Genomic DNA, 23,920 nt, shown 5'->3' with positions numbered 1-23,920 from the left:
TGTGACAATGGGTGCCACAGGGTGACAGCACCCTATTACACACACTACATGTGACAATGGGTGCCACAGGGTGACAGCACCCTATTACACACACTATATATGTGACAATGGGTGCCACAGAGTGACAGCACCCTATTATGCACACACTACACATGTGACAATGGGCGCCACAGGGTGACAGCACCCTATTACACACACTATATATGTGACAATGGGCGCCACAGAGTGACAGCACCCTATTATGCACACACTACACATGTGACAATGGGCGCCACAGGGTGACAGCACCCTATTACACACACATGTGACAATGGGCGCCACAGGGTGACAGCACCCTATTACACACACATGTGACAATGGGTGCCACAGGGGGACAGCACCCTATTACACACACACGTGACAATGGGCGCCACAGGGTGACAGCACCCTATTACACACACACGTGACAATGGGCGCCACAGGGTGACAGCACCCTATTACACACACATGTGACAATGGGCGCCACAGGGTGACAGCACCCTATTACACACACATGTGACAATGGGCGCCACAGGGTGACAGCACCCATTACACACACATGTGACAATGGGTGCCACAGGATGACAGCACCCTATTACACACACACTACACATGTGACAATGGGTGCCACAGGATGACAGCACCCTATTACACACACACTACACATGTGACAATGGGTGCATGGTTGCCAACACATCTCTGACTACAGACCTGGGTAGGTTTTCAGGGTCTCCTCCCACCTGATAGCTCTGCCAGTGACAGACAGTGGTGGCTGCAGGTGGCAGTTTATAGCATAACATCCTACTAGCACTGTTCCCTCATGACCCCATACATGGCACACACATATTCATATTTACCCAGCATGACAGGGCTGAGGCGGCGGGCCAGGCCCCTGGAGAGGTCGTACACATACAGACGGACGGGATTCGGTACCGGAGCTTGGTCCATAGCTACAACGTAGAGTCTCACACCCACCGCAGACCGAGAACAGCAGCAGCTTCTGTTCTGACTGACAACCCGGCAACAGTAGGCGGGCTTACGTTACTGCACACGCCCACTGCGGGGAGCTTCGCCATTCAGAGCCATCACCTTGTACACAAAAACCCGCCTATCGTAGGCTGCACAATATGGTATGGAGGAGGCCACGCCTATTTGCCATGTCATTACCAATAAGGACGCTGCTGTGTCACTGAGAACATGCTGATACATCATGACACGCCCCCTGGCTGCGGCGCTGGGTAATGACGTTTAGCTCATGGCGTCACTAAAGTGACCCGGGAAGGTGGAACGCAAATAACGTGTCTCTTCAGCGGCGGGAAGTTCCTGGGAGGTATTACCTGTATTACAGACTATTATATCGCACTGCAATAGACACAGGTGACTTATCCGCTGCTGTCGGCGAACTATAAGGTCCAGCATTCTGCCAGGGATTTTTGGTAGATAGTACTAGCAGCTCGGACATGTGTTGCTGTAGCTGGTATCGCCACATCACTGCTCAGGGTTAGCCGTGGTGGTGCTATACTCCTATCTGTCATGTCACAGGCTGTGTTTGAAATATGCCAGTTAGGAGCTGATTGGTTGGTATCACTGTGCTATCTATTACTCTCAAAGGCTTGATAAATCTGGGCCATGGTAAGATAGCCCAGAGTTCCACAATGACACATACTTTCCAAATACTTCCTAAATTCCGTGGATGTATAGGAGTTGCCACAGTCTCCCTCCGCTCTAATGGCTTCCGCTGCTCTGCACCACCCTCAGCGCTGCATACTGTGCTTGGGGGAAACTGCTTCTGCCCAATGCTAAATTGTGCCTGCAAGATATCGTATGTTTATTCTGCTGTACGAGAAAAACTAATTGTGGGAAATACTAAAAGCAGTGTAAATACACGTGTCAGCTGTGATATGTGTCAAATTTCATTCAGTGAAAACAGAAATCTTTGCACAATATTGTGAGCGCTCTCCAGATTCCAAGTCACATTAAAAATTCAAAACACCAGTGTGTATCACACAAAGGTAAGATAATAAGATTTTAAACCTACCGGTAAATCTTTTTCTCCTAGTCCGTAGAGGATGCTGGGGACTCCGTAAGGACCATGGGATATAGACGGGCTCCGCAAGAGACATGGGCACTCTAAGACTTTAGATGGGTGTCAACTGGCTCCTCCCTCTATGCCCCTCCTCCAGACCTCAGTTAAAGAACTGTGCCCAGAGGAGACGGACAGTACGAGGAAAGGATTTTTGTTAATCTAAGGGCGAGATACATACCAGCCCACACCATACACACCGTACAATCTGGAATATACCAAACCAGTTAACAGTATAAACAAAACCGCATCAGCCAGAGACTGATCACAACTGTAACATAACCCTTATGTAAGCAAAAACTATATACAAGCCTTGCAGAAATTGTCCGCACTGGGACGGGCGCCCAGCATCCTCTACGGACTAGGAGAAAAAGATTTACCGGTAGGTTTAAAATCTTATTTTCTCTTACGTTCTAGAGGATGCTGGGGACTCCGTAAGGACCATGGGGATTATACCAAAGCTCCAGACTGGGCGGGAGAGTGCGGATGACTCTGCAGCACCGATTGAGCAAACATGAGGTCCTCATCAGCCAGGGTATCAAACTTGTAGAATTTTGCAAAAGTGTTTGAACCCGACCAAGTAGCTGCTCGGCACAGCTGTAATGCCGAGACGCCTCGGGCAGCCGCCCGAGAAGAGCCCACCTTCCTAGTGGAATGGGCCTTTACCGAATTTGGTAACGGCAATCCAGCCGTAGAATGAGCCTGCTGAATCGTGTTACAGATCCAGCGAGCAATAGTCTGCTTAGAAGCAGGAGCGCCAACCTTGTTGGCCGCATACAAGACAAACAGTGCCTCTGTTTTCCTAACTCGAGCCGTCCTGGCTACATACATTTTTAAGGCCCTGACCACATCAAGGGACTTGGAATCCTCCAAGTCACCCGTAACCACAGGCACCACAATAGGTTGGTTCATATGGAACGACGAAACCACCTTAGGTAGAAATTGAGGACGAGTTCCACATGGAAAATCAGATAGGGGCTCTTGTGAGACAAAGCCGCCTATTCGGACACCCGCCTCGCAGATGCCAAGGCCAACAACATGACCACTTTCCAAGTGAGAAATTTTAACTCCACCGTTTGAAGAGGTTCAAACCAGTGTGATTTAAGGAACCGTAACACCACATTAAGGTGCCACTGTGAGCACAAAAGGAGGCTGGATGTGCAGTACTCCCTTTACAAAAGTCTGGACTTCTGGGAGAGAAGCCAATTCCTTCTGAAAGAATATAGATAAGGGCGAAATCTGCACCTTAATGGAGCCTAACTTAAGGTCCAAATCCACTCCTGTCTGTAGAAAGTGGAGAAAACGACCCAGCTGAAAATCTTCCGTAGGAGCATTCTTGTCTTCACACCAAGAAACATATTTCCTCCAGATACGGTGATAAATTCTTCGCCGTTACCTCCTTCCTAGCTTTGATTAGAGTAGGGATGACTTCCCCCAGAATACCTTTCCTAGCTAGGATTTGGTGTTCAACCGTCATGCCGTCAAACGTAACCGCGGTAAGTCTTGGAACACACAGAGCCCCTGCTGCAACAGGTCCTCCCTGGGAGGAAGAGGCCACGGATCTTCTACGATCATTTCCTGAAGATCTGAATACCAGGCCCTTCGTGGCCAATCTGGAACAATGAGTATTGTCTGCACTCTTGTTCGTCTTATGATTCTCAATATTTTTGAGATGAGTGGAAGTGGAGGGAACACATAGAACGACTGAAACACCCACAGTATCACTAGTGTGTCCACCGCCACTACCTGAGGGTCCCTCGACCTGGAACAATACGTCCGAAGCTTTTTGTTGAGGCGTGACGCCATCATGTCTATTTGAGGAAGTCCCCAATGACTTGTTATCTCTGCAAAGACCTCTTGATGAAGTCCCCACTCTCCTGGATGGAGATCGTGTCTGCTGAGGAAGTCTGCTTCCCAGTTGTCCACTCCCGGAATGAAGATTGCTGACAGAGCGCTTACATGATTTTTCGCCCAGCGAAGAATCCTGGTGGCTTCTGCCATTGCTGCTCTGCTCCTTGTCCCGCCCTGGCGTTTACATGCACCACGGCTGTGACGTTGTCTTACTGAATCAGAATGGGTAGGTTGCGAAGAAGACTCTCCGCTTGTTGTAGGCCGTTGTATATGGCCCTTAATTCCTGCACATTGATGTGTAGACAAGCCTCCTGGCTTGACCATATTCCTTGAAAATTTCTTCCTTGTGTGACTGCTCCCCATCCTCGGAGGCTCGCGTCCGTGGTCACAAGAACTCAGTCTTGAATGCCGAATCTGCGACCCTCTAGAAGATGAGCACTCTGAAGCCACCACAGGAGAGACACCCTGGCCCTGGGGGACAGGCTTATTCTCTGATGAATTCGTAGATGGGACCCCGACCACTTGTCCAGAAGGTCCCACTGAAAAGTTCTCGCATGGATCCTGCCGAACGGAATGGCCTCGTAGGCCGCCACCATCTTCCCCAATACTCGAGTGCATTGATGAACTGACACTCTTTTTGGTTTTAGCAGGTCCCTGACCATGTTCTGGAATTCCTGGGCTTTTTCCGTCGGGAGAAAAACCCTCTTTTTTCCCGCGTCCAGAACCATGCCCAAAAATGACAGCCGAGTCGTCGGAACCAACTGCGACTTTGGTAGATTTCGAATCCAGCCAAGTTGTTGTAGTACTCTCAGGGAGAGAGACGCTTTTCAGTAACTGATCTCAATCTCGCCTTTATCAGGAGATCGTCCAAGTATGGGATAATTGTGACTCCTTGCTTTTGCAGGAGCACCATCATTTCCGCCATTACCTTGGTGAAAATTCTTGGGGCCGTGGAAAGCCCAAACGGCAGCGTCTGAAACTGGTAATGACAATCCTGTACAGCGAATCTCAGGTATGCCTGATGAGGAGGATATATGGGGACATGAAGGTATGCATCCTTTATGTCTAGTGACACCATAAAATTCCCCCCTTCCAGGCTGGAGATCACTGCCCGGAGAGATTCCATCTTGAATTTTAACCTTTTCAAATATAGGTTCAGGGATTTTAGATTCAGAATTGGTCTGACCGAGCCATCCGGCTTCGGGACCACAAACAGGGTTGAATAAAACCCCTTCCCCTGTTGCATTAGGGGATCCTTGATAATCAGCCGCTGTTGACACAGCTTTTGTATGGCAGCTGAAACTATTTCCCTCTCTGGGGGAGAAGCTGGCAAGGCTGATTTGAAAAATCGGTGTGGAGGCACCTCTTCGAACTCCAGTTTGTAGCCTTGGGATACAATTTCTACCGCCCAAGGATCCACATCCGACTGAACCCAGACCTGGCTGAAGAGCCGAAGACGTGCCCCCACCGGTGCGGACTCCCTCAGCGGAGCCCCAGCGTCATGCGGTGGATTTTGTAGAGGCCGGGGAGGACTTTTGTTCCTGGGAACTAGCCGTAGCTGGTGTTCTTTTCCCTCTACCTCTGGCGAGGAAGGAAGAGCCCTGACCCTTTCTGAACTTATGCGACCGAAAGGACTGCATCTGGTACTGAGGTGTTTTCTTTTTCTGTGGGGGAACGTAAGGCAAAAAAGAAGACTTACCCGCGGTAGCTTTGGAAACCAGGTCCGCGAGGCCCTCCCCAAATAAAACTTCACCTTTGTAAGGCAAAGCCTCCATATGTCTCTTTGAATCAGCATCACCTGTCCATTGACGGGTCCACAGGGACCTTCTAGCAGAAACTGCCATGGCATTGGCTCTTGAACCCAAGAGCCCAATATCTCACGCAGCCTCTCTCATATATAACGCTGCGTCCTTAATGTGACCCAAGGTCAACAAAATACTATCTTTATCTAGGGCAGGCATTCCCAACCATGGTCCTCAAGGCACACTAACAGTGCAGGTTTTAGTGATATCCAGGCTTCAGCACAGGTGAATTAATTAGTAGCTCAGTTATTTTGATTTAACCATCTGTGCTGCAGCCTGGATATCACTAAAACCTGCACTGTTGGTGTGCCTTGAGGACCGTGATTGGGAATGCCTGATCTAAGGTGTCGATGTCAGATGACAAGTTATCTGCCCACGCTGCAGTTGCGCTACCCACCCATGCCGACGCGGTAGTCTCCTGTCTGCGATCCGCAGGATCCTTGAGGGCTGCCGTGTCCGGGGACGGTAATGCAACCTTTTTGGACAAGCGCGTCAAGGCCTTGTCCACCGTGGGCGAGGATTCCCACCGTAACCTGTCCTGTGAGGGGAAAGGATACGCCATAATAATCCTCTTGGGAACCTGCAGTCTCTTGTCAGGAGTTTCCCAAGCCTTTTCAAATAAAGCGTTCAGCTCATGAGATGGGGGAAACGGAACCTCAGGTTTCTTTTCCTTAAACATGCAGACCCTCGTGTCAGGGACAGAGGGGTCCTCTGTGAGATGCAAAACATCTTTTATTGCAATAATCATATATTGAATACTCTTGGCCACCCTTGGGTGCAACCTTGCATCATCATAGTCGACACTGGAGTCGGAATCCGTGTCGGGATCAGTGTCTGCTATCTGGGAAAAGGGACGTTTATGGGACTCTGAAGGGCCTTGTGATACAGTCAAAGCCATGGATTGACTCCCTGCTTTTTCCTTGGACTCTGCTTTGTCCGATCTCTTATGTAATAAGGTCACATTAGCATTTAAAACATTCCACATATCCAACCAATCCGGTGTCGGCTGTGCCGACGGAAACACCACCACCATCTGCTCTGCATCCTCCCATGACGAGCCTTCCGCTTCAGACATGTCGACACACACGTACTGACACCCCCACACACACTGGGATATATGAATATGGGGACAGCCCCCCAATAAGGCCCTTTGGAGAGACAGAGAGAGAGTATGCCAGCACACACCCAGCGCTACTAGACACTGAAAACACAGTCCCAGCCTGTACAGCGCTTTTGTTTTTTTCTCTAACGTCCTAGAGGATGCTGGGGACTCCGTAAGGACCATGGGGAGAGACGGGCTCCGCAGGAGACATGGGCACTTTAAGAAAGAATTTAGTTCCTGGTGTGCACTGGCTCCTCCCTCTCTGCCCCTCCTCCAGACCTCAGTTTGATTCTGTGCCCAGAGGAGCTGGGTGCTTTTCAGTGAGCTCTAATGAGTTTGCTGATAGAAAGTTTTTTGTTAGGTTTTTTATTTTCAGGGAGCTCTGCTGGCAACAGACTCCCTGCATCGTGGGACTGAGGGGAGAGAAGCAGCCCTACTCTCTGAAGCTAGGTCCTGCTTCTTAGGCTACTGGACACCATTAGCTCCAGAGGGATCGGTACGCAGGATCTCACCCTCGCCGTCCGTCCCAGAGCCGCGCCGCCGTCCCCCTCGCAGAGCCGGAAGACTGAAGCCGGGTGAGTATGAGAAGCAAGAAGACTTCACAGGCGGAAGAAGACTTTGTGATCTTCACTGGTGGTAACGCACAGCACTGCAGCTGTGCGCCATTGCTCCACACACCTACACATACTCCGGTCACTGTTAGGGTGCAGGGCTCGGGGGGGGGCGCCCTGGGCAGCATTTGGGACCTCATTCTGGCAAATAAACACATATATACAGCTGGGCACTGTATATATGTAGGAGCCCCCGCCAAAGAAATAAAATTTAAGCGGGACAGAAGCCCGCCGCCGAGGGGGCGGGGCTTCTCCCTCAGCACTCACCAGCGCCATTTTTTCTCCACAGCACGCTGAGAGGAAGCTCCCCAGGCTCTCCCCTGCTGATACAGAAGAGGGTTGAAAAAAGAGGGGGGGCACATAATTAGGCGCAAAAAAGTATATAAACAGCAGCTACTGGGTTAACATTAAGTTACTGTGTTATTCCTGGGTTATATAGCGCTGGGGTGTGTGCTGGCATACTCTCTCTCTGTCTCTCCAAAGGGCCTCGTGGGGGAACTGTCTTCAGAAAGGACATTCCCTGTGTGTGTGGTGTGTTGGTACGCTTGTGTCGATATGTCTGACGTGGAAGGCTATGTGGGAGAGGAGCGGGAGCAAATGAATGTGGTGTCTCCGCCGACGGCGCCGACACCTGATTGGATGGATATGTGGAAGGTTTTAAATGATAATGTTAATTCTTTGCATAAAAGATTAGACAAGGCTGATGCATTGGGACAGTCAGGGTCTCAACCCGTGCCTGATCCTATGTCGCAGGGACCGTCGGGGTCTCATAAGCACCCACTATCCCAAATTGTTGACACAGATACCGACATGGATTCTGACTCCAGTGTCGATTACGATGATGCAAAGTTACAGCCAAAGTTGGCTAAATCACTCCGATATATGATTATAGCAATTAAGGAGGTTTTGCACATCACAGAGGAAACCCCTGTCCCTGACACAAGGGTTTCTATGTATAAGGGAAAGAAGCCTGAGGTAACTTTTCCCCCCTCACACAAACTGAATGAGTTATGTGAAAAAGCTTGGGAATCTCCAGATAAAAAACTGCAGATTTCCAAACGGATTCTTATGGCGTATCCTTTCCCGCCAACGGACAGGTTACGATGGGAATCCTCCCCTAGGGTGGACAAAGCTTTAACTCGCTTATCCAAAAAGGTAGCCCTGCCGTCCCAGGATACGGCTACCCTCAAGGATGCTGCTGATCGCAAACAGGAGGGTACCCTGAAGTACATTTATACACATTCAGGTACCTTGCTCAGACCGGCAATCGCGTCGGCCTGGGTCTGTAGTGCAGTAGCGGCATGGACTGATACCTTTTCTTTTTCATCCACTAGGGGTCACTGGAGTACTCTTGGGATATGGACGGTGCGTAGCAAAGGAAGGCACATTTAAATATTTAAATGAGCAACCCTCCACTTCCCTCCTCCATACTCCCAGGATCCCCAGTGTTTTTATGTGCCTCAAGGAAGCACATCATGAGCTGAAAGCTCACGTTTGATTTTACTTTTTATTTCATTTTTGATTGATTTTACAGACAATACCTTCCCCACTTACTAAGAAGTGTGGGTCCGGAATTGTACTGCCTCCAGCCGCTGCTGACACGTGGGCGCTTGCAGGAGAAGCACGGCCGTGTCAGCCAGGCAGCATGCGGTCCTTTCCCCACTTCCCCACGGTACCTCTCTGAAGATCTGAAGTTTTCTGCCGCCTTTGTCGTTTTCTTACTTCATATACTTACCCGGCTTCTATCTTCCGGCTCTGTGAGGAGGACGGCGGCGCGGCTCTGGGACGAACAGCGAGAACGACACCTGTGTTCCGACCCTCTGGAGCTAATGGTGTCCAGTAGCCTAAGAAGCAGAGCCTATCAGTAAAGTAGGTCTGCTTCTCTCCCCTCAGTCCCACGAAGCAGGGAGCCTGTTGCCAGCAGTGCTCCCTGAAAATAAAAAAACCTTACAAAAGTCTTTTCTTAGAAACTCAGTAGAGCTCCCCTGTAGTGCACCCAGTCTCCTCTGGGCACAGGATCTAACTGAGGTCTGGAGGAGGGGCATAGAGGGAGGAGCCAGTGCACACCCATCTAAAGTCTTAGAGTGCCCATGTCTCCTGCGGAGCCCGTCTATACCCCATGGTCCTTACGGAGTCCCCAGCATCCTCTAGGACGTAAGAGAAAATCACATTAATCACCATTAAATCGTTAAAATCCTCTGACATACACTGGAATAAGGCAAAGATACACAGTTGAAGTCCCCTTAAATAGCATTCTTGAGTATGTGATGCTGATTTCCTTAGTGCTTTTCACTACTTGAAAGACAAGTGTCTCCCTATCACAATGTAACACTTTGCAGTGATATTGGTAATGGAAGACACTCAGAACAGAACATAATTCAGGCCTGATTGTTGCTGTGCGTTTTCGCACAGTAGACGATCAGGTCTGAACTGCACAGGTGCCGCAGTGCGCCGACGCATGCCAGAGATGCGATAGGCAACTCAGCCCAGCGATCGCCTCTGCCTGATTGACAGGCAGAGGCATTCGCTGGGCGGGAGGGGGTGTGCAGGCGGTGTTGGGCCACAGTTTTGGGGGCGCGGTCCGGGCAACGCAGGTGTGACCGGACTGTTTTGGGGGGGGGGGGGGGGGGGGGGGGGCGAAAGCGGCCCACAGCGGCTGCGTGATGTCACATGCAGCTGCTACGATCTGAAGAGCCAAGGTTAGCTCCCTTCCAGTGTGCAGGAGCTGCGCAGGTAGGGAGCTACTCTTCAGGCACAAAAGCATTGCCACCGTGGGATGCTTTTGTACCTGTGCGGGGGGGCAGACTAGCCCTGTGTTGGGCGTCCCCCTGCATGTCTGTCAAAAGTGATCGTAGATATGCTAAATTTAGCACATCTACGGTTAAGTCTGAATTACCCGGATAGTGTAGAGATCCTTTTTAAAAAACATGTTTAATATGCACGATCCACTTACAATAAATGGCAAAGAAAAACAACATAACATGAAGCTCCATTATGGCATAACAACATCAGCCTGGGGTATCCCAGGAATCACAGATGTTCCAGAGTAAGTAGGTTCCAAGCTATTTACGGGAACTTCAACAGTGTATCTTTGCCTTACTCCAGTGGATATCAGAGGATTTTGTACTTTTTATGGTGATTAATGTGATTATCTTTTGAGTAATACACACTGGTGTTTTTAATGTTTAATTGAACTTGGTATCTGGAGAGTGCTCATAATATTGTGCAAAGATTTTTTTGTTTCATTATTGTTAAATGAGTTCGTATGGTATGTGTACTCTTTTGTAGCTGCACCCCAGGTTCTATTGCGCACTTTAAAAAAAAAAATATTTCTCTGACGTCCTAGTGGATGCTGGGAACTCCGTAAGGACCATGGGGAATAGACTGGCTCCGCAGGAGACTGGGCACTCTAAAGAAAAGATTAGGTATTATCTGGTGTGCACTGGCTCCTCCCTCTATGCCCCTCCTCCAGACCTCAGTTAGAATCTGTGCCCGGCCAGAGCTGGGTGCTCCTAGTGGGCTCTCCTGAGCTTACTAGTAAAGAAAGTATTTATTAGGTTTTTTATTTTCAGTGAGCTTCTGCTGGCAACAGACTCACTGCTACGTGGGACTAAGTGGAGAGAAGCAAACCTACCTGCTTGCAGCTAGCTTGTGCTTCTTAGGCTACTGGACACCATTAGCTCCAGAGGGTTCGAACACAGGCACCTGTCCTCGATCGTCCGTTCCCGTGGCCGCGCCGCCGTCCCCCTCGCAGAGCCAGAAGAACAGAAGCTTGAAGACGACGAAATCGGCGGCAGAAGACTCCTGTCTTCATTTAAGGTAGCGCACAGCACCGCAGCTGTGCGCCATTGCTCCCAGCACACTTACACACTCCGGTCACTGTAGGGTGCAGGGCGCTGGGGGGGGGGGGGGGGGGCGCCCAGGGCAGCAATTGAAGTACCTTTTGGCAATAAAAATACATATATACAGTCTGGCACTGTATATATGTAAAAACCCCCGCCATTTTTTTACACAGAAAGCAGGACAGAAGCCCGCCACTGAGGGGGCGGGGCCTTATTCCTCAGCACACCAGAGCCATTTTCTCTTCACAGCTCCGCTGGAAGCAGCTCCCCAGGCTCTCCCCTGCAGTATCCAGGTACAAGAAGTGTAAAAAAGAGAGGGGGGGCACATAAATTTAGGCACAAATAAAACATATAAGGCAGCTATTGGGTAATCACTTATTATAAGTGAAAATCCCTGTGTTATATAGCGCTGTGGTGTGTGCTGGCATACTCTCTCTCTGTCTCCTCAAAGGACTTTGTGGGGTCCTGTCCTCAGTCTGAGCATTCCCTGTGTGTGTGCGGTGTCGGTACGGCTGTGTCGACATGTTTGATGAGGAGGGTTACGTGGAGGCAGAGATAAGTGATAACATAACATAAGTGTGGTGTGGCCCCCGTCGGGGCCGACACCTGATTGGATGGATATGTGGAAGGTCTTAAACGACAATGTAAGCTCCTTACATAAGAGGTTTGATGACGCTGCAGCCTTGGGACAGCCGGGGTCTCAGCCCGCGCCTGCCCAGGCGACTCAGAAACCGTCAGGGGCTCATAAACGCCCTCTATCTCAGATGGTTGACACAGATGTCGACACGGAGTCCGACTCCAGTGTCGACGATGATGAGGCACATTTACAGTCTAAAATTACCAAGGCCATCCGATACATGATTATTGCAATGAAAGATGTATTACACATTTCTGAGATTAACCCTGTTAATACCAAGAGGGTTTATATGTTTGGGGTTAAAAAGCAGCCAGTGACTTTTCCCCCATCTGATGAATTAAATGAATTATGTGAAGAAGCGTGGAGTTCCCCTGATAAGAAACTAGTGATTACTAAGAGGTTACTGATGGCGTACCCTTTCCCGCCAACGGACAGGTTACGTTGGGAAACATCCCCTAGGGTGAACAAGGCGCTGACACGCTTATCTAAAAAGGTGGCCCTGCCGTCTCAGGATACGGCCGCCCTAAAGGAGCCTGCAGATAGAAAGCAGGAAGCTATCCTGAAGTCAGTGTATACACACTCTGGTACTCTACTGAGACCTGCTATTGCTTCAGCATGGATGTGTAGTGCTGTAGCTGCATGGACAGATACTCTGTCAGACGACAGAGATTCCCTCGACAGGGATACTGTTTTGCTAACCCTGGGCCATATAAAAGACGTCGTCTTATATATTCGGGATGCTCAGAGGGACATTTGCCTGCTGGGCTCTAGAATTAATGCTATGTCCATTTCTGCCAGGAGGGTCTTATGGACTCGGCAATGGACAGGAGATGCTGATTCTAAAAAACACATGGAGGTTTTGCCTTATAAGGGTGAGGAATTCTTTGGGGACGGTCTATCGGACCTCGTGTCCACAGCGACAGCTGGAAAGTCGACTTTCTCGCCTCAGGTTTCCTCACAGCCTAAGAAAGCACCGTATTATCAAATGCAGTCCTTTCGTTCTCAGAAAGGCAAGAGGGTCAGGGGCGCATCCTTTCTTGCCAGAGGCAGGGGTAGAGGTAAGAAGCTGCACCATGCAGCCAGTTTCCAGGAACAAAGGTCCTCCCCTGCTTCCACTAAGTCCACTGCATGACGTTGGGGCTCCACAGGCGGAGCCAGGTGCGGTGGGGGCGCGTCTCCGAAACTTCAGCAACCAGTGGGTTCGCTCACAGGTGGATCTCTGGGCTTTACAAATTGTATCTCAGGGATACAAGCTGGAATTCGAAGCGACTCCCCCCCGCCGTTACCTCATATCAGCCTTGCCAGCTTCCCACATGGAAAGGGAGGTAGTACTGGCGGCAATTCACAAGCTGTACCTCCAGCAAGTGATTATCAGGGTCCCCCTCCTTCAACAGGGAAGGGGTTACTATTCCACAATGTTTGGTGTACCGAAACCGGACTGTTCGGTGAGACCCATTCTGAATTTAAAATCCTTGAACACTTATATAAAGAAATTCAAGTTCAAAATGGAATCGCTCAGAGCGGTTATTGCAAGCCTGGAAGAGGGGGATTTTATGGTGTCGCTGGACATCAAGGATGCTTACTTGCATGTCCCCATTTACCCACTTCACCAGGAGTACCTCAGGTTTGTGGTACAGGACTGTCATTACCAGTTCCAGACGTTGCCGTTTGGCCTGTCCACGGCACCGAGGATATTTACCAAGGTAATGGCCGAAATGATGATACTCCTTCGGAAGAAGGGAGTTATAGTTATTCCGTACTTGGACGATCTCCTCATAAAGGCGAGGTCCAGAGAGCAGTTGTTGATCAGCGTAGCACTCTCTCAGGAAGTGTTGCAACAGCACGGCTGGATTCTGAATGTTCCAAAGTCGCAGCTGATTCCTACGACGCGTCTGCTTTTCCTGGGCATAATTCTGGACACAGAACAGAAGAAGGTGTTTCTCCCGGTGGAGAAGGCCCATGAATTAGCATCTCTGGTCAGGGACCTCCTGAAACCAACACAGGTATCGGTGCATCACTGCACGCGAGTCCTGGGAAAGATGGTGGCTTCATACGAAGCCATTCCCTTCGGCAGGTTCCATGCAAGGATCTTTCAGTGGGATCTGTTGGACAAGAGGTCCGGATCGCATCTTCAGATGCATCGGCTGATCACCCTGTCCCCAAGGGCCAGGGTGTCTCTTCTGTGGTGGCTGCAGAGTGCTCACCTTCTCGAGGGCCGCAGGTTCGGCATACAGGACTGGGTCCTGGTGACCACGGACGCAAGCCTCCGAGGATGGGGGGCCGTTACTCAGGGAAGAAACTTCCAAGGGCTGTGGTCAAGTCTGGAGACTTCTCTACACATAAATATACTGGAACTAAGGGCCATTTACAACGCCCTGAGTCAAGCAGAGCCCCTGCTTCAAAACCGGCCAGTGCTGATTCAGTCAGACAACATCACGGCGGTCGCCCATGTAAACCGCCAGGGCGGCACAAGAAGCAGGATGGCAATGGCGGAAGCCACAAAGATTCTTCGGTGGGCGGAGAATCACGTGCAAGCACTGTCAGCAGTGTTCATTCCGGGAGTGGACAACTGGGAAGCAGACTTCCTCAGCAGACACGACCTCCACCCGGGAGAGTGGGGACTTCATCAAGAAGTCTTCACACAGATTGCAAAGCGATGGGAACTGCCACAGGTGGACATGATGGCGTCCCGCCTCAACAAAAAGCTAAAAAGATATTGCGCCAGGTCAAGGGACCCTCAGGCAATAGCTGTGGACGCCCTAGTGACACCGTGGGTGTACCAGTCGGTATATGTGTTTCCTCCTCTTCCTCTCATACCCAAGGTACTGAGAATAGTAAGAAAGAGGGGAATAAAAACAATACTCATTGTTCCGGATTGGCCAAGAAGGACTTGGTACCCGGAACTGCAAGATATGCGCACAGAGGACCCATGGCCTCTGCCTCTCAGACAGGACCTGCTACAACAAGGGCCCTGTCTGTTCCAAGACTTACCGCGGCTGCGTTTGACGGCATGGCGGTTGAACGCCGGATCCTAGCGGAAAAAGGCATTCCGGATGAAGTTATTCCTACGCTGATAAAGGCTAGGAAGGACGTGACAGCAAAGCATTATCACCGTATATGGCGAAAATATGTTGCTTGGTGTGAGGCCAGGACGGCCCCTACAGAGGAATTCCACCTGGGTCGATTCCTGCACTTCCTACAGTCAGGGGTGACTATGGGCCTAAAATTGGGGTCCATAAAGGTCCAGATTTCGGCCCTATCCATTTTCTTTCAAAAAGAACTGGCTTCACTGCCTGAGGTTCAGACGTTTGTTAAGGGAGTGCTGCATATTCAGCCCCCTTTTGTGCCACCAGTGGCACCCTGGGATCTTAACGTTGTGTTGGATTTCCTGAAATCCCACTGGTTTGAGCCACTTAAGACCGTGGAACTAAAGTATCTCACGTGGAAAGTGGTCATGCTGTTGGCCTTAGCATCGGCTAGGCGTGTGGCGGAATTGGCGGCTTTGTCATGTAAAAGCCCATATCTGATCTTCCATATGGACAGGGCAGAATTGAGGACTCGTCCCCAATTTCTCCCAAAGGTGGTATCATCGTTTCATTTGAACCAACCTATTGTGGTGCCTGCGGCTACTCAGGACTTGGAGGATTCCAAGTTGCTGGACGTAGTCAGGGCTTTGAAAATATATGTTTCCAGAACGGCGGGAGTCGGGAAGACTGACTCGCTGTTTATCCTGCATGCACCCAACAAGCTGGGTGCTCCTGCTTCAAAGCAAACTATTGCTCGCTGGATCTGTAACACGATTCAGCTGGCTCATTCTGCGGCTGGATTGCCGCATCCGAAATCAGTAAAAGCCCATTCCACAAGGAAGGTGGGCTCTTCTTGGGCGGCTGCCCGAGGGGTCTCGGCTTTACAGCTTTGCCGAGCGGCTACTTGGTCGGGTTCAAACACCTTTGCAAAGTTCTACAAGTTTGATACCCTGGCTGAGGAGGACCTTGTGTTTGCTCATTCGGTGCTACAGAGTCATCCGCACTCTCCCGCCCGTTTGGGAGCTTTGGTATAATCCCCATGGCCCAGCATCCACTAGGACGTCAGAGAAAAATAAGAATTTACTCACCGGTAATTCTATTTCTCGTAGTCCGTAGTGGATGCTGGGCGCCCGTCCCAAGTGCGGACTTTCTGCAATAAATGTATATAGTTATTGCTTAAATAAGGGTTATTGTTATGAGCCATCCGTTGAGTGAGGCTCAGTTGTTGTTCATATTGTTAACTGGGTAAGGTTATCACAAGTTGTACGGTGTGATTGGTGTGGCTGGTATGAGTCTTACCCTGGATTCCAAAAATCCTTTCCTTGTAATGTCAGCTTTTCCGGGCACAGTTTCCCTAACTGAGGTCTGGAGGAGGGGCATAGAGGGAGGAGCCAGTGCACACCAGATAGTACCTAATCTTTTCTTTAGAGTGCCCAGTCTCCTGCGGAGCCCGTCTATTCCCCATGGTCCTTACGGAGTTCCCAGCATCCACTACGGACTACGAGAAATAGAATTACCGGTGAGTAAATTCTTATTTTCTGCAGCCGGGTACACTGGTATTCCACAGGGAATAACATCGGGGTGTAGAGTTGGATCTTGATCCAAGGCACCAACAGGCTAAAGCTTTGACTGTTTCCGGGATGCATTGCACCGCCTCCTCTATAACCCCGCCTCCAGGCACTGTAGCTCATTTTGTTAGTTGGTGCCTGCAGTGCAAGTCACTAACAGGTGGGACTGCGCTAGGCAGCCCTGAAAAGAGCTTTTTTAGAAGACTTCACAGGCCGCAGCACTATTTATGTCAATCTGACATTCTGTGCTGCGGCTCCATCACCTCCCCCAGCAGCACTGCATACTCCTGCGGCTGGGTTCCTGGGTACTTGCAGCGGAGGCGCACCGGACTTCAGGCACACACCGCTGATGCTCTCCTGGATCGCGTGGCTGCACATCAGGGAGGAGGTAAGAGGGTCCCCCAGGTGGGAGCTGCCGGTAAATCGCAGTCCCAGGAGACGGACTGCGCCACTGGCGTGGACACTGTACTGTACACGGACCCCACTATATCCACCAGGGCAGGGAGGGAGCACAGGTCGGATTTACTAAAATCCATTCACAATAGGCTCCATAGTACCCGGTGGTGAAGTGCAGCATAGGGGAAAAGGTACTGACCTGTAGCTTCTCCCCCAGCTCCGGGCGCCATCTACTGCTGGTGTTCCCTCCCTGGAGCTGCATCTCTCCCTCCCTCACTCCATGACAGAGATTTTGGCGTCATCTTCACTACTAGCTGGGGTGATCTCCGGGGGTGCAGGGCTCTGTCTCCTCTGTAAAGCCGCCTGTCTCATCAGCGCTGTGCATTTACAGGACACTTAAGTATTCTACATGTCATTTTAGACAGTGTTAGTTAAGAACAAGTGTACTTATATCTGAATATTTGGTACAAGTATTCTGTGATATATATCCATATATATATTGGGTGTAGTGTGGTATGCCGGCAGTCGGGCTCCCGGCGACCAGCATACTGGCGCCGGGAACCCGACCGCCGGCATACCGACAGTGTGGCGAGCGCAAATGAGCCCTTTGCGGGCTCGCTGCGCTCGCCACACTGCGGGCACGGTGCACGCTATTTTATTCTCCCTCCAGTGTTGTCGGAGTGCCGGCTGTCGGGATTCCGGCGCCGGTATACTGTGCGCCGGGATCCCGACAGCCGGCATACTGAAGACCACCCTACATATTTATATGTAGTTTTACTAGTCCAGTGCAGTTTTATTGTTTATCTGTAATAACTTCTGCATTGTACTTGTGACTGAGTGTGCCTGTAGGTGTTGTGTGGGATTCCATTCTCCTGTATCACATATTGCTATTAGGGAAGCCAATCCCGGGCCATTTTTTCAATCCCGGGTATCGGGATTGAAAAATGGGGGATTGGCTCTTAGCTATGTGGCCGCCCCCTCGCCCCGCACACATAACTCTCACCATATACCGTGGGCGGGCGCGCGGTTGTGGAACATCCTTTGATCGCTGCTGGCGGGTCCCAGCAGCGGCTGACGGCGCAGCGTGACCTCTCACGCTGTGCTGGGGAGCCGGAAGAAGGGAGCCGGGCGGCGTCTGCGCGTCCTGTGGACGCTCAGCGCTGATCCCTCAATACCCGGGATTGAAGCTTCCAATCCCGGGATTGAATCCCAGCCATTTTTGGCCCTAAATCCATTTTTGGCCCTATATCTGTCACATAACATAGGGCAGGGGTGGCCAGACTTTTGGAGTCGGCGATCTACTTTGATAGCTGCAAAGCTTTTGTGATCTACCTAGGTGGGATAATACCCCCCCAAAAGGGGCGTGGCATAATAAAGTGGGCGTGGTATAACAAAAAGTGGGCGTGGTATAACAAAAAAAGGGACGTAGCCTTGCTACACAGAGTGTAATGACTGTCTCGCACGAAATAACACATTGGCCCCCACAGGTAAAACCTCAAACACATATGCCCGCACAGTGCCAGATACACATGCCCCCACAGTGCCAGATATGCCCCCACAGTGCCAGATATGCCCCCACGGTCCAGATACAAATATGACCCCACAGTCCAGATACAAATATGACCCCACAGTCCAGATACAAATATGACCCCACAGTCCAGATACAAATATGACCCCACAGTCCAGATACAAATATGACCCCACAGTCCAGATACAAATATGACCCCACAGTCCAGATACAAATATGACCCCACAGTCCAGATACAAATATGACCCCACAGTCCAGATACAAATATGACCCCACAGTCCAGATACAAATATGACTCCACAGTCCAGATACAAATATGACCCCACAGTGCCATGTGCCCACAGTGCCAGATATGCCCCCACAGTGCCAGATACAGATATGACCCCACAGTACCATGTGCCCACAGTGCTAGATTTGCCCCCACAGTGCTAGATTTGCCCCCACAGTTCCAGATATGCCCCCACAGTGCCAGATACAGATATGACCCCACAGTGCCACATATGATCCCACAGTGCCAGATATGCCCCCACAGTCCAGATACAGATGACCCCACAATGCCATGTGCCCACAGTGCTAGATTTGCCCCCACAGTGCCAGATACAGATATGCCCCCACAGTGCCACATATGCCCCCACAGTGCCACATATGCCCCCACAGTGCCACATATGCCCCCACAGTGCCACATATGCCCCCACAGTGCCAGATACAGATATGATCCCACAGTGCCACATATGCCCCCACAGTGCCACATATGCCCCCACAGTGCCACATATGCCCCCACAGTGCCACATATGCCCCCACAGTGCCACATATGCCCCCACAGTGCCACATATGCCCCCACAGTGCCAGATACAGATATGACCCCACAGTGCCATGTGCCCACAGTGCTAGATTTGCCCCCACAGTGCTAGATTTTCCCCCACAGTGCTAGATTTTCCCCCACAGTGCTAGATTTGCCCCCACAGTTCCAGATATGCCCCCACAGTGCCAGATACAGATATGACCCCACAGTGCCACATATGATCCCACAATGCCATGTGCCCACAGTGCTAGATTTGCCCCCACAGTGCCAGATACAGATATGCCCCCACAGTGCCAGATATGCCCCCACAGTGCTAGATATGCCCCCACAGTGCCAGATACAGATATGACCCCACAGTGCCATGTGCCCACAGTGCTAGATTTGCCCCCACAGTGCTAGATTTGCCCCCACAGTTCCAGATATGCCCCCACAGTGCCAGATACAGATATGACCCCACAGTGCCACATATGATCCCACAATGCCATGTGCCCACAGTGCTAGATTTGCCCCCACAGTGCCAGATACAGATATGCCCCCACAGTGCAAGATACAGATATGACCCCACAGTGCCATGCTGCACAGAGTGTAATGACTGTCTCGCACGAAATAACACATTGGCCCCCACAGGTAAAAAAACCTCAAACACATATGCCCGCACAGTGCCAGATACACATATGCCCCCACAGTGCCAGATATGCCCCCACAGTGCCACATATGCCCCCACAGTCCAGATACAAATATGCCCCCACAGTGCCACATATGCCCCCACAGTGCCAGATACAGATATGACCCCACAGTGCCATGCTGCACAGAGTGTAATGACTGTCTCGCACGAAATAACACATTGGCCCCCACAGGTAAAAACCTAAAACACATATGCCCGCACAGTGCCAGATACAGATATGCCCCCACAGTGCCATGTGCCCACAGTGCCAGATATGCCCCCACAGTGCCAGATATGCCCCCACAGTGCCAGATACAGATATGCCCCCACAGTGCCACATATGCCCCCACAGTCCAGATACAAATATGACCCCACAGTGCCATGTGCCCACAGTGCTAGATTTTCCCCCACAGTGCCAGATATAGATATTCCCCCACAGTGCCAGATATGCCCCCACAGTGCCAGATACAGATATGACCCCACAGTGCCATGTGCCCACAGTGCCATGTGCCCACAGTGCTAGATTTGCCCCCACAGTGCTAGATTTGCCCCCACAGTGCTAGATTTGCCCCCACAGTTCCAGATACAGATATGACCCCACAGTGCCACATATGATCCCACAGTTCCAGATATGCCCCCACAGTCCAGATACAGATATGACCCCACAATGCCATGTGCCCACAGTGCTAGATTTGCCCCCACAGTGCCAGATATGCCCCCACAGTGCCAGAAACAGATATGACCCCACAGTGCCATGCCCCCACAGTGCCAGATATGCCCCCACAGTGCCACATATGCCCCGACAGTGCTGCTCACCGCTGTGTAGAGAGCGCAGCGCGCGCTTCTCCTGCCTGCCGCCCTGCCTCTCAGTCTGGTCTCCGGCGGTGACGGCAGCGTGTATATCTCAAATCAGGCGCCGGTCCGCGGGCTCATTGGCTAACGATCCGGCGCCTGATTCGAGCTATACACTCCGCCGTCACTGCCGGAGACCAGACTGAGGGGCAGGGTAGCAGGCAGGAGAGGCGCGCGCTGCGCTCTCCTTGCCTCGGGTGGATGGGCGGCGGATCGCGATTGACTGGTCGCATGTCCGCGATCGACTGTTTGGCCACACCTGACATAGGGGTTTTTCGCAGATATTGTGTTTGTCTGGCTATATTGTACAGTTACTCCCTACGGATACATTCCCTATATTGTCTGCTACACAAGGCGGGAAATATGCGGGCGCTTCTGCAACCTGCAGTGCTGGCGCCACGGATTAACCTGAAGGGTAAGTTTTAGCTGCTGATTCAGGCGCTGCGTGCCATACACCCAGTCTACCTGCGGTACCTGTGGCCAATCAAGTCCCACCTTGCGCAGCGTTCTCAGGTATGCTAAGTACAGTTGTGACATGTCTTGCGCCCCCTGTGGGACCTCCTCTGCCATTGCAGCCACATGTTGTCCCTGTAGTTAATCCGCCCTGGGCGGATACTCTGTCTACCCAATTACAACAATTAAATCAATCCTTGGTTAGACAAAAGTCTACCCCATGCCCCTCTGGGGCCTAGGGGTCATCTAAAAGGGCCATTTCTTCCTCACAATCCACTAATATTTTGGATAATTCTTCTGATGAGGATGGGGAATATACTGATCCGTCAGACACTGATACAGTTGCTTCTGATGAGGAATCTACAACCCAGGTTGACGTTCCTGACCTAGTGGAGGCTATTAAGCTAATTCTTCAAATAGATTATGACATTGAGCCTATTTCTGCATCTAAGAAACCTGATAAGTTCAAACGTCAGAAAGTTGCTAAGGTAGTCTTACCACATTCTGACCACTTAATTGCAATATGTCAGGAATCCTGGTCATCGCCAGGAAATACATTTTCTCTGTCTAAAAAGATGCTAGCTTGTTATCCTATTCCTGTGGAGTTGAGTAACTTCTGGATCTCCAGCTGGGTCCTCCTGACAATGGATGACAATCTGTGGGATTGGGGCGCGGTGTTGGAGCAACACTCTCTCCAGGGTTGGTGGACCAGGGAGGAATCTCTCCTCCTGATAAACATTCTGGAATTGCGGACAGTGTTCAATGCGTTGACACTGGCCCTGCCTCTAGTACAGAACAGGCCTGTTCAAGTACAGTCAGACAACGCCACCACGGTGGCATACATAAATCATCAAGGCGGCATTCAAAGCCGCATGGCAATGCTGGAAGTATCAAAGATTCTAAATTGGGCGGAACGCCATCTGCCAGCAATATCAGCAGTGTTCATTCCCTGAGTCCTCAACTGGGAAGCGGATTTCCTCAGTCGTCAGGACATTGACGCCGGAGAGTGGAGTCTTCATCTGGAAGGCTTTCAACTCCTGGTTGACAAGTGGGGCCTACCAGATGTAGACCTGATGGCGTCTCGACACAATCACAAGGTACCGGTCTTCAGATCAAGGACAAGGGATCCTTAAACAGCATTCGTGGACGCACTGGCAATTCCATGGAACTTTCGGCTGCCATACGTGTTCCCTCCAGTGTCACTCCTGCCCAGGGTACTACGGAAGTTCAAGCAAGAAAGAGGAATACTACTTTTAGTCGCTCCAGTGTGCCCCAGACGGCTTTGGTTCTCAGACCTGCAGGGTCTCTCGATAGAGCGTCCTCTTCTACTTCAACGCCCATACCTCCTCGTTCAGGGCCCTTGTGTCTACCCGTACCTGGCAAGACTGGCTTTGACGGTGTGGATCTTGAAGCTTCACTCGTGAGGGCCAAGGGATTCTCTGAGGCGGTTATTCAAACTATGTTGAAAGCCCGTAAACCGGCTTCTGCACGGATTTATCATAGGGTCTGGAATTCTTACTTCACCTGGTGTGCTGGTAAGAATTATGATGCATATACTTTCAAAACTTTCAGACTTTTGGCTTTTCTACAACAGGGCCTGGACTTAGGCCTTCGTCTGGCCTCCCTCAAGGTTCATATATCTGCCTTGTCGGTATTGTTTCAGAGGAAAATTACGTCTATTCCTGACATTCATTCTTTCACTCAGTGTTTTAAGGATTCAGCCTCCCTATGTCCCTCCTGTGGCTCCATGGAATCTGTCTGTTGTCTTAAATGCCCTGCAAGAGTCTCCATTCGAACCTCTTGATTCTGTGGATCTTAAATGTCTTACGCTTAAGGTCGTGTTTTTATTGGATTTTGCCTCTGCTAGGAGGGTGTCGGACTTAGGCGCTTTGTCCTGTCGTCCACCATTTCTGATTTCTCTGACGTCCTAGAGGATGCTGGGACTCCGTAAGGACCATGGGGAATAGACGGGCTCCGCAGGAGACAGGCACTTTAAGAAAGACTTTAGACTCTGGGTGTGCACTGGCTCCTCCCTCTATGCCCCTCCTCCAGACCTCAGTTTTAGACTGTGCCCAGAAGAGATGGGTGCACTGCAGGGAGCTCTCCTGAGTTTCCTGCTAAGAAAGCATATTTGTTAGGTTTTTTTCTTATTTTCAGGGAGCACTGCTGGCAACAGACTCCCTGCATCGAGGGACTGAGGAGAGAGGAGCAGACCTACTTAAATGATAGGCTCTGCTTCTCGGCTACTGGACACCATTCGCTCCAGAGGGAGTGGAACACAGGTCCGTACTGGGCGTTCATCCCAGAGCTGCGCCGCCGTTCTCCTCACAGAGCCGGAAGAAAGAAGACTCTGAGGCGGCAGAAGCCTTTCGGGTGCTTCACTGAGGTAACGCACAGCACTGCAGCTGTGCGCCATTGCTCCCATACACTTCACACACTCCGGTCACTGTAAGTGTGCAGGGCGCAGGTGGGGCGCCCTAGGCAGCAATGAATACCTCTCCTATGGCAAAATGACCTATATACATGTACAGGTGGGCACTGTACATGTATATAAAAGAGCCCCCGCCATGTTTTACAAAGTTTGAGCGGGACAGAAGCCCGCCGCCGAGGGGGCGGGGCTTCTCCCTCAGCACTCACCAGCGCCATTTTCTCTCCACAGCACCGCTGAGAGGAAGCTCCCCGGAC

The 23,920-nt window shown here is 50.9% G+C and overlaps 2 protein-coding genes across 3 annotated transcripts in view; one reads left to right on the top strand and one right to left on the bottom strand.

Annotated features, from left to right (window-relative positions):
• Positions 1-1,200, bottom strand: part of DESI1 (desumoylating isopeptidase 1) — a 104,641-nt gene extending 103,441 nt beyond the window's left edge. Inside the window, exon 1 of the mRNA XM_063940460.1 lies at positions 876-1,200. Within this exon, the coding sequence (XP_063796530.1) occupies positions 876-966 (91 nt within the window). The 5' untranslated portion in view covers positions 967-1,200. The remainder of the gene's footprint in view (positions 1-875) is intronic.
• A 38-nt stretch (positions 1,201-1,238) lies between these two features.
• Positions 1,239-23,920, top strand: part of XRCC6 (X-ray repair cross complementing 6) — a 221,463-nt gene continuing 198,781 nt past the window's right edge. Inside the window, exon 1 of one of the 2 annotated variants that reach the window (XM_063940459.1) lies at positions 1,239-1,348. The gene's annotated coding sequence lies outside the window, so the exon portion shown is untranslated. Of the gene's footprint in view, positions 1,396-23,920 lie in introns of both variants that reach the window. The other variant, XM_063940458.1, reaches the window with a different exon arrangement.

Source organism: Pseudophryne corroboree, chromosome 9 (genome assembly GCF_028390025.1).
Source record: "Pseudophryne corroboree isolate aPseCor3 chromosome 9, aPseCor3.hap2, whole genome shotgun sequence".
Classification (NCBI taxonomy): Eukaryota; Metazoa; Chordata; class Amphibia; order Anura; family Myobatrachidae; genus Pseudophryne; species Pseudophryne corroboree.
The sequence above is the reverse complement of the archived record's forward strand: the minus strand, read 5'-3'. Positions and strand labels throughout refer to the sequence as shown.